At 38.4% G+C, this 11,396-nt stretch overlaps 1 protein-coding gene across 2 annotated transcripts in view; it reads right to left on the reverse strand.

Annotated features, from left to right (window-relative positions):
• The window catches only part of HELB (DNA helicase B), a 32,071-nt gene that overhangs the window by 19,112 nt on the left and 1,563 nt on the right, over positions 1-11,396 (reverse strand). For both annotated transcript variants that reach the window (XM_058742109.1, XM_058742110.1), the window contains exons 2-6: positions 10,816-11,226; positions 9,732-9,901; positions 6,557-7,435; positions 2,711-2,888; positions 1,388-1,529 (exon numbers count right to left, since the gene is read on the reverse strand). In XM_058742109.1, the coding sequence (XP_058598092.1) occupies positions 1,388-1,529; positions 2,711-2,888; positions 6,557-7,435; positions 9,732-9,901; positions 10,816-11,226 (1,780 nt within the window). The remainder of the gene's footprint in view (positions 1-1,387; positions 1,530-2,710; positions 2,889-6,556; positions 7,436-9,731; positions 9,902-10,815; positions 11,227-11,396) is intronic.

Genomic DNA, 11,396 nt, shown 5'->3' on the forward strand with positions numbered 1-11,396 from the left:
AGTGACCAATCATCTACCAACCTCCCCAAAGTAAGGTGGCCTTTGGGTAGGAGCAGAAGGGTTATACGAAAAGGGTCTAACTGCGTTCTTTTGCTTAATGTCTTAATATGAACCTACAAAATCCTACCCTATCCCTGTCAATTCTTCCTATAGTCCTACCCAGGGCAGACAGGGGCATTAGAGAAGGTCGGTTCTAAATTCTAATTTCTGCTGACATCCAATGAAGAAAATGCTCAAGCAACAAAAACAGCATTTTATAAGAATGTCAATCAAAAACAAAAATAAATTTTGGCCCAATGAATAAAATGGTCTCTTAGTATTCTGAGATCCCATTCCATCTATTAGAGGATCACTCTAAAGGCTTATGAGAAGACTAAGGAAAGAAAAGGATTCTTTTCTACACTAAGGGGAGTAAGATGCTATGGGGGCCACCAGTACTCATCAAGGAGTACAATAGTGTGTTCTTTTTTTTTTTTTTTTTTTTTTTGGCTTGGGGCTCCCCTTACAAAAATTGGAGCTAATTCTTCCCCACTCTCCTTTGAACTCTAATGAACTCATTTCCAAGTCTCTGTTCCCCTTGGGCTTATTCTAGTCTCTAAGGTTGATAATAACTTTATTCACATATATACTTTTTAAATCAGGAAGATACATTTCTTTTTTTTTTTAAGTTTACTTATTTATTTTGAGAGAGAGTGAGTTAGAGCATGCAGGGAAGGGGCACGGAGAGGGAGAAAGAGAGCGAACGAGAACAAAAGAGAGAGAGAGACAGAGAGAGAGAGAGAATTCCAAGCAGGCTCCATGCTACCAGCTCAGAGCCCAATGTGGGGCTCAAACCCACAAACCGTGAGATCATGCCCTGAGCCGAAATCAAGAGTCAGTCACTTAACTGACTGAGCCACCCAGACACCCCCAAAAAAAGTCATTCTTTTTTTTTTTTAACGTTTATTTATTTTTGAGACAGAAAGAGACAGAGCATGAACGGGGGAAGGTCAGAGAGAGAAGGAGACACAGAATCTGAAACAGGCTCCAGGCTCTGAGCTGTCAGCACAAAGCCCGATGCGGGGCTCGAACTCACGGACCGCGAGATGATGACCTGAGCCAAAGTCGGATGCCCAACTGACTGAGCCACCCAGGCACCCCCAAAAAAAGCCATTCTTAAATTTCAATAATAATTCATGCTAGACCAGTAATGAAAAATATTACCTTTGTTTTTCTAACTGTGGGTCAAAAAGTATATATATACCTGAAGGCTAGAATAGGTTCGCTAAAAAAGCACAGTAAATGTACTGCACTGAATTGCACTAATTCAAAAGCTAATATGTATTTTTTTTAACCTTTGATTTCTAATACAACAGAGAGAAAATGCAAAATTTTAGTTATATTGTACCTCGTAGCATTGTTCACAATTAGCTCAGATTCTGCTCTGTGGTTTGTCTTTAGTTCAATAGCACAATTTCTTGACTTAAGAGTCTCAAAAAGATCTCTCAGCAAATTACCAGGTTCAATGCTGGGTAACTGTCTAATATCACCTAAAAGGGGAACAAAAAGGATACAGTTGGTTCTAAGTAACGGGGGTCCTGAAATTTAGAAGTTGTTTTTATTTCTCCCTACTGACATATGTTATAATTATAAACACTTACTCTAAGAAAAAAAAAAGCCCCAAACATCTTTGTTTAAAATTACTTAAGAACATGAACTCTTTAAAAATATTTAACAACAACAAAGCACTGAAAGTAAACAATATGAAATATAAAAAAGCAATAACACAATAAGGTAAAATCTGAATTGAATTCCTTTCAGACCTATAACCCCAAGCAAACTGTGCAGGGGTGTATATTTTAGCCAACATGTGAAGAGAAAAACAGGCCTTAGATCCTTAGATATATGGTATTTAGTCCCCTATTCAATCTTGCTCAATGTCTTAGTAGACCTGGAAGAATCTACAGACTCAAATAAACAAACTAAACACATGAAATACAAGATAAACAAACCCAACATATTTGATAATAAATTTCAGTAATATAGTGATAATGTTTGGCTCTATTAAAATTCTCTTTAAACAAACAAAACTTGGAGTTAAAAAAAAAACAACTATTTTTTCAGCGCAAACTGGGGAAATGCTTAAGCCATTAACAGAATCAACTGCTCAGAACACATCCTCAAAGACCTAACAGAATTATTTATATACAATTTGATTCTCACAACGCGATTCTATTTTTTCTCCATGAAATCATACAGTCTACAGACCAGAGGTACCCAACAGAATCTAACTAAATCTCACCAGAACGGGAAAGAATTTAAGAGGCTAGTGAGGTCTAATTTGGGTTATTAGCTGAAAATCATAAATTTACTCCTAAGTGGTCTGTAATTCAGACTTTGTATTATTCCCAAATGATCCACATCGTTATTTCCTCTGAGTGTGTGACATTTTTACTACCTGAACGGTCATCATTTAGGTGATTAGCAATAACCCCTAACAACTCTATTTTATTTCACCACCCGGCCTGCTAATATCCTGGCCCAAATGAAGAACCACCCAAGCTAATAGAGGGAGTAGTCAGACTGAACTCAGGGTAGCTGGAGTGTGGACTCTGAGAACTGGCTTCCCACCTGCAGGATATGGATATCAACACCACCAAACGGTATAAGCAACCTATTAACTGCAATGCTTTGAGTAAACAAATTAGGATTCCAACAATATTTCACTTACCAAGGATAATAAGCTTAGAAAGTTTGGAGTGCTCGCACAATAAATTTAAAACTGACTTGAAGATCTTGACAGATACCAAACTCCCTTCATCTACAACCAGAACTCTAACAGAGGAAAACTTCCATGGGCTGTTCTTGGCTGGGTTTTTTTTCTTCCAGTAATAGAAACTATAATTGACCTATAAGCAAAGCATGGCATTTTAAAATTCAGGTTATAATAAATTTTACGAAACAAAATTTTAACATGTTATTTAAAAAAAAAATTTTTTTTTTTAAAGTTTATCCATTATTGAAAGAGACAGAGCACATGGGACGGGGGGAGAGAGAGAGAGAGGGAGAGAGAGAATCACAAGCAGACTCTTGTGGTGTCTGTCTCACCACCAGCCAGAGCCCGATATGGGGCTTGAACCCAAAACTCTTGGGGCGCCTGGGGGCTCAGTCGGGTAGGTGTCCAACTTTTGGTTTCAGCTCAGGTCATGATCTCCAGTCCGTGAGTTCAAGCCCCACGTCGGGCTCTGTGCTGACAGCTCAGAGCCTGGAGCCTGCTTCAGATTCTGTGTCTCCCTCTCTCTCTGCCCTTCCCCCCACTCACACTCTGTCGCTCTGTCTCTGTCTCTCTCTCAAAAATAAATAAATATTTAAAAAAAACTTGTTTAACAAAGTTCTTAAATGAGGGGCAGGGGGATGTACATAGAGTCACATAGGGAAACAGGCTAAAGAAATAGAGAACACAAAAGTTTTAGGGCTCGATACACAGAAAATATAGATCAAATAAATTTAAAAAGAAAAGATCAAATAGTTCAAAAAATTGCTTCCTGATAAGTACTATGTGTGTTTAACAAGCTTTGCACACAGCACTATTCTAACGCAAAATCTCCACCTCTCTCTTACTGCTCTTGATTAAAGAGCTCCCTATTCTTTTCCAACCTTTTCTCGGACTTCTGAGATGGTCCTGTCACTTTGGCTCACCCCCTCTCCCCACTGGAATACTCCATTTTAGAAATAAAAGGCTGCCTTCCCAACCTATGAAAATACTATTTTTCTTCTAATATTCTAAGCTCTCTTCCTTACCACTTAAATGTTTATTTTATTTATTTTTGAGAGAGAGAGAGGAAGATGTAGGATCCAAAGCAGGCTCCGAACTGTCAGCACAGAGCCTGACGCAGGGCTCAAACCCACAATCTGTGAGATCATGACCTGAGCTGAAGTCGGACGCTCAACCGACCGACCCAGCCACCCCTTACTTCCCAACGTTTAAAAACATACCACCAAGGCTGACAGCTCAGAGCCTGGAGGTTGCTTCAGATTCTGTCTCCCTCCCTCTCTGCCCCTCCCCCACTCACACTCTGTCTCTCTCTCAAAAATAAACATTAAAAAAAAAAGTAAAAAAAAAAAACTACCACCACCAACAACAAAACAACTAAAAGAACTATTTATTAAAGATGTAATGGGGCGCCTGGGTGGCTCAGTTAGTTAAGCATCCGACTTCAGCTCAGGTCATGATCTCACAGTCCCTGAGTTCGAGCCCCGCATCAGGCTCAGTGCTGACAACTCAGAGCCTGGAGCCTGCTTCCGATTCTGTGTCTCCCTCTCTCTCTTCCCCTCCCCTGCTCATGCTCTGTCTCTCTCTGTCTCAAAAATAAATAAAAACATTAAAAAATTTTTTTAATAAATAAATAAAAAATAAAGATGTAATAATATTTACTATTTTAAAAATATAGATGAGGAGAAAAATTTAGAAAATACAACCAGAGAACATTAAATATTTTGGTATACATCATTCCCAAAATGTTTCTACATTGTCACTATATATATAATATACATACATGGATTTTTAAAAAATGGTATTGTATCTTTATTTAATGTTTCTACTGCAGCTAGATTCAACGTATATCTATTAAGGAAAAGCCTTCATATTTTCCACATGAATGCATCAATTCCCTTCAATAACACCCTCATTCTCTCAGTGGCCTTGTCTCACAATAGAATGTTTGGAATCACTGCTAATTTGATTTTACGTATTCAATCAGTTATCTTAGAAATGCCTGGTTGACATTTTCCACTATACTTTTATTGCTACCAATTCAATACAGGACCTATCTATGAGCCTAGATTACTCCCTTACACACTAACTCAAAATGAAATTGCCTGATGAAATATAGGACACCTAGCTAAAACTGAATTTCAAATAAACAATAAATGACATTTTAGTACAAGTATGTGTGATGCAATATTTGGTACATCTTATACTAAAGACTTGTTTTTATTTTTATCTGCTCCATCTGGTAACCCTAGCCCAAGGATGATAAATAAATGGTACAAGTGCCCCATCAGTGCCTTTCCTATGGTCCTACACTCTCTCCTGCCCCTAAATGTGGCTTCAGAAATACCCTCCCAGCGTTCCAAGCAGATATTAAGACACTGCCAATTTCATTCTAAATGAAATTCAAAATGATCTCACTCTGGCTCTCCTCTTCTAATCCAACCCTTAGACTCATCAGACGTGAAGGCGTAAGGGAAAAAAATCATAAGCTGATCAGAAGACCCTTCCATCAATGAGCTACACTGAACCTCTCTAGGACTATGTTCACCCTCATGACAAATAAAGGTAATAGGTAACATCACTTCTGGGGTGGCTCATGGCTCTGTGATTCTATACAGTCTTCCCTAAAACTGCTTTCTTCATTTCACTCTCTTGCTTAGGAACCTAAATAGCTCCCCAGTAAACCAAGTCCAAGCTTCTCTGTTAGGTCTATAATAAATGAGGAAAGTATGGCACCACCGGAGGAATAATAAGCAGGGAGGTGAGAAATCTGAATCCAGGTGCTAGGTGCACTCCTGGTTAAGATGATGGGCAAATCCTTTAATGCCCCCAAATTTCAACCGGCTCTTCTACAAAATGACTCACGTCACTGATTTATCAAGGATTTAATGAGATGGCAAAATACTTTGCAAACTTTAGAGCTCAAATTCCCAGTCGAAACCAAATTCAATTTCCATTATTTTGCAATACGTGGAATTCATTCCAATCAATGCAGTCACCTCAAAACCCATTATGATCGTTTTCCTTAATGCCTGTGGAAAGACCTGCCCCCTAAATAAAATGTCCTTCTCCTCACCTGAGGCTCTCTGTCCTTTAGAGTCCAATTCAATGATCATTTCCTTCAGAAATCTTCCAAGTTCCTGGATCTATAAAATGACAGGTCAGAGCTAGAAAAATCTCTCCAGCTCTTTACAAGTTTGAAATCTATGACTTCTAACTACAGCCAAAACTCTGTTTTTCAACTATGTTAATTCATTTGAAAATTTCATTACGTGTGACTATTTGCCAGGCATTGTTGTGGGTGACAAAGATAAAGAACTAAGCTAGATGTTCAAAGTCTTCCCTTTTATGGACCTTTCCTTCTGTAAAATAGAATAAAACCTTTCCCTTCCAATACAAATGCTTCTCAAAATAAGGCCTGTGGACTGTAACATGTTTGTAACCAGTCCCAGCAGAATAAAGCTGGTGTGAGAATCTAAACTTAACTACATCATTAAGCATACGCTTCAGTTTAGCTGCCTTTTATTTTTCTATAGTAGTAAGACTTCCTCAGTGTAGGGAGCAGTGTACGGATTTACTGTCCAGCATTAGCTCCTGCCTCACGCAAACCAGTAACAGTTTACAGCCTGGATGTTCTGAGTGGCACTGACCTCACTGTTCAGCTGCTACAAAGCGCGGATCCGTAAAACATTCAAGAAATACCTACTGATTGTCATCAGGAAGAAATAAAACATCAGCTGATTCAACAAAGCTTATCTTTAAGGCAAATGTTTTATCTGCAGAGAAAAATGTAAAAAGCTTTACCTGACACAGTGTATAAGCGTTAAAACCAGTCTTCTGTTGCAATAAGCCAGCTGCTTTTCCTGTTGGTGCTGTTAATAACACGTCTATAGCCTTGTCGGCCTTCAGTAGACTTTGCTCGGTAAAGGTAATCCATTCGTCTGGTACATCCCGGTCTTGTTCAAAATCTTCACAAGCTTTTTTTACTTCTTTTTCTTCCAACTGCTCCATATGCTTAAAAAGACGGCTAACAATCGTGGTCTTCCCACAACCGCCTTTCCCACTTATGACTGTCACAGCATTGGAACAAATCATTTCCAAAGCAGCCACCTGATCCTGATCCAGCAGAGAGTCACTGATTTCTGCGTTAACCTCATGTTCACCATTGTTCCAAATATGGTCACCACTGTCCTGGCTCTCCAGAATGTCCACAGAAGTTTCTAAATTGCTCTCATCAGGCTGACTTTCGTCCAGTGCATCATCGCTTCGTGAGTTCTCCGGTTGTGCGGTGTGAATAGACGCAAGCACCCTTTTGACGTCGACATGTAAATGCCATGGGGGCCTTGTCATCAGGTCACATATCGAAGAGGCAATGTCTTTCTCAGCCTGGTAAAGGTCATAAAGAAAGATGCAGCCCTTCTGGTAGGTCACCACACCAATATCCTTCAAAAACCTCAGAGACTGCCAAGCATCATGGAAAGACATATGGTCTGACAACTGAGAAGTGAAGTCAGCTTCTTCAACACACGTGTGCCCTTGGTCTCTACATATATGTTTCAGTTTAGAATATATTATTAATGCATTCTGCTCCAAAGCAGTCATCAACTGGAGGAGAGACTTGCACTGACAAAATGATGTCCAACTTGCCTCACACTGCAAAAGCTTCAGTTCTGTGTAGGTTATCTTTAAGAAAACAGAGTTCAAGTTGCTTTATAAAAATTATAAATGTCGATGAATCTTATTAGAAATACAGTAAAAACTATGTAATTTGTCAATAATTGCTTAAGTCCCAGAAGACATGTATATCAAGTTGGAGGAAAAAACTCTGTACCTAATACATCACCAAGTTTTTACTGTCCTGTGATTAAAGATCTATATACAGGGCACCTGGGTGACTCAGTCGGTTAAGCGTCCGACTTCGGCTTAGGTGATGGTTTCATGGTTTGTGGGTTAGAGCCCTCAGAGCCTGGAGCCTGCTTCCTATTCTGTGTCTCCCTCTCTCTCTGCCCCTCTCCCACTCTCTGTCTCTCTCAGCCTCTCAAAAATAAATAAAGGTTAAAAAAAATTTTTTTAAAGATCTATGTACATTTTTAATTAAAATTCTATTTTCTCAAAACAATACATACATAGTTTCGAAAGTCAAATAACACCATGAAGCTTATCAAAAGACAGGAATCCCCTGCCTTACTCTTTCCATGCTGACAAAGTCAACACTACCAACACTTTCAGTTATTTATTCCAGAATTTACTCCACATTTCCAAGTACTGTTTACACTATCCTTTGTGGGGTTTTTTTTGTTTTTTGTTTTTTGTTTTTTTTTAGATTTTCGATATTTAGTATGAACTCCCTACTATGGAAAGTCTTTCTCTGGGGAAGCTCTCTCTTATACCATCACCTCCATACCTTCTTCTCCTCCTCCCATCTTTGAACAAAAGTTATAGTATACATTTTGTTAATCAGTTTTGGTTACATTGATGTTAAATAAGATTCACAGCTGAGCAACATGATATACCACGATTACATGCACTTTTGTGTCAAACTCTTGTGTGTATGATGACTGCTTCACTTTCTTGGCGTGTTTAGGTGTCTATGTGCCTCTCAACCATTCTGCCCCAACTCTACTGAAGAGGCAGAGAACTTCCTTCACCATGATCCACTCAGCAAGTTCTCCACCAGCTCCATTTTTTTTCATGGAGACATCCCTGCTAGAACCCTCCTTATATCTTATGGGCTGAAATGTGTCCCCCCCCCCCCCCCCAAATTAATATGTTGAAATCCCAACCTCCTAGTATTCCAAACTTGGCCATATTTGGAGATAGGGTCTTTAAAGTGGTAATTCAGTTAAAATGAGGTCACTGGGGTAGGCCCGAATCCAGTACGACTGGTGTCCTTATTAGGAGAGAAGATTACAACAGACAGGCACAGAAGGAAAATCATGTGAAGACACAGGGAGAAGTGTCTTCTCATGACCATGTACAAGCTTAGGAGAGAGGACTCAGAAGAAGCCAACCAGACCAACACTTTGATTTTGGACTTCAAGCTTCCTGAACCATGAGAAAATAAATTTCCATTGTTTAAGCCACCCGAACTATGGTATGAAGCACAGATTTAGATGGTCAGCAGCCCCAGCAATCTTAACCCCAGTAATGGTCTTTATTCTTGATGGCAGTTCACACACTGAGCAATGGACTTCAAGCCTCCTTCCCCCACTTGAGTCCCAGAATATGCATTGCTCTGCCTCTCTTCTCTACTCGGTAAATACATGCAATAATCAAATGTTCCAGAATCTCATTTTGCAAAACGTACTGAAACCATCATCATTTTACATAGGGAACAAATTCATTGTTCCAGTATTACTCAAATTGTGGGGGGAGGGGGTTCTAGGAACATTCCTGGAGATCCAAGAATTATCTCAGATTTTTTAAACTGTATTTTCAATTGGAAAACCGCCCATAACCAAGTCCTGCAACATTTAAGGGCCACATTTGGTTCCCAACACCCCTGAAGCCTCATAGCGTCACTCCTACTTTTGGTCTATAATGGTAAGAACAGAAGTGGGTTCATACGTAAATGATATTATTGTGCCAAATAATAGAAGTTTTCAAAAGTTCGAACAGGAAAGGGAGGGACTGAAATGAACTTGCCAAATTCATAACAACTGGTGCCTTCAATGAGATCTGTATTCAAGTTGCAAATGGCCATTTAGTTACCAAAACATGTTTCCTGTTAAATTATATAATGAAATTATTGACAATATGAATGTCATCAGTTTTGTTATTTTGTTTTCCTTTATAAATTTACTGTGTATGAGCTACAGGTGTAAGAACTTTATAGTTGGTTCTAACACTAAACGAAAAATAAATCAACATTGCAGTCCAATACAAATTTTTTTCCTTTGAAAGAGATGTAAAAATTGTCAAGTTTGAGACCTCCCCCCGCCCCCCATACAAGATGCTGCTGAGTAAACATCTTACTTACTTTACCAAATCCAAGTTTCCACGGATGTGTACTTAACATCTCTTCTATGGCTCCCAACACCTCCTTAGAACCTGAACTTATGAGCCGTTTAAAGTGTCGAGGCAGAAGAACTGGAAGGAATTCCATTATTTTTGGAAACTGCAAAGCTGTCATTACACTTATAAATGGAACTATAGGATAATAGAAAAGAACACATCAAACATACAAATGAGCTCACAGAACAATTGATTTGATGGACTTTCTCACCCAGCACAACTAGTTTAAGAAATCCTAATCAAAGAGAGATCAATAAGTGTATTTTAACCAGCAAGAAAATTGATTGTATTATAACAATTGATTTTGTACTAAGGTGGTTTTCACTGTGTTTAACTCCAAAATTTATGTTCCTCAAATGCTTAGACAACTGCTTCTCGGCCTTCTGTTTCCTTCTAGTTACAATATAATCAGTAAAATTTGTGACTCTGTGATACAAAGATAAATTTAAAACTAAGCGCAAAAATAACTCATTACATTTTAACCTTTATAATCATTTTTCTGACTGTAATCATGATTCTTTTGTCACTGAAGTCATTCAATGCTGTCCTGCCAAATTTATTTGATATAATTAAGAAATGAAATATTCCACTCATGCGGATGTCCAGATAGCAAGTCATAATATATAATTATTTTATACCATTTTGGGCTGAAATTTTTCCAAAAGGGAATACTCAAGAATATGAGTATCTTTCTCCTCTGCCTTCTTAAACAGAATCATAACTAGAACCGAATAACTAACAACTGAACTTTTTCTTAATGACTCAAGGAAATCCCATGGACACAAAAGTTAGAGACAAAGACAGAACCACAGTGTTAGAACTGGGGAGGAACTGAAAGGAGCTTAAAGATCATCTTACCCAACTCTCCACATTCATGACGAGGAAACTTGAATGACAATGACACATCCCAAAGCGATAGAAACACATTTTCAAAAACACATTTTAAAAAAGAATACTAAGCCAAGATACTATAGGGGTAATGTCTTAAACACACTATAGTCATTAAGTATTTCCATTACACTAAAAGTGGATGATAAAATCACACCTACTTGTGTTTTCCAGAGGAAGGCACATCTCATTTTCTGGTAGAGACTCTTCCCGTACATTCTGTTTTGACTGTTTTTGACGATTCCTTTCAATTTCCTTTTGGAAAGTTCTTAATGTTTCCCTAAGATTTTCAAAGTTGAGGTTTTTATAACTTGATACAGCATTTACCCATGCTAAAAATTTATTTATATGATCACTGGAGACATTACAGTCTTTAAGAAACAGGGAACAGATATTTTTTTGATTGGGTGGTGACATATCAGACTGTAAAAAGTAAGATGGAAATCCTTGAACTTGATAGCTCCTCAGTCCCAAAGGTTTCACCTGTACTTTCACTCGCCACCAAGGACCCGTTACTGGAAAACGTCCAAACACTTGACATTGCTCTTGAGTGTTTTCATCAGGAATTACAACTTTAAAAAAAAAAGTTAATTTAAGATATTTAAAACCCCTTTTTCAATATTTTACCAAATCTACCACTCTCCTTAATCGCCCCACAGCACCCTGTACAGATAGATGTCTATGAGGGAATCCACATTCCACTTACCTGTTTATCTGTCACCCTCTACTACACAGAAAGCTC

This window comes from Neofelis nebulosa, chromosome 8 (assembly GCF_028018385.1).
Source record: "Neofelis nebulosa isolate mNeoNeb1 chromosome 8, mNeoNeb1.pri, whole genome shotgun sequence".
Taxonomy (NCBI): Eukaryota; Metazoa; Chordata; class Mammalia; order Carnivora; family Felidae; genus Neofelis; species Neofelis nebulosa.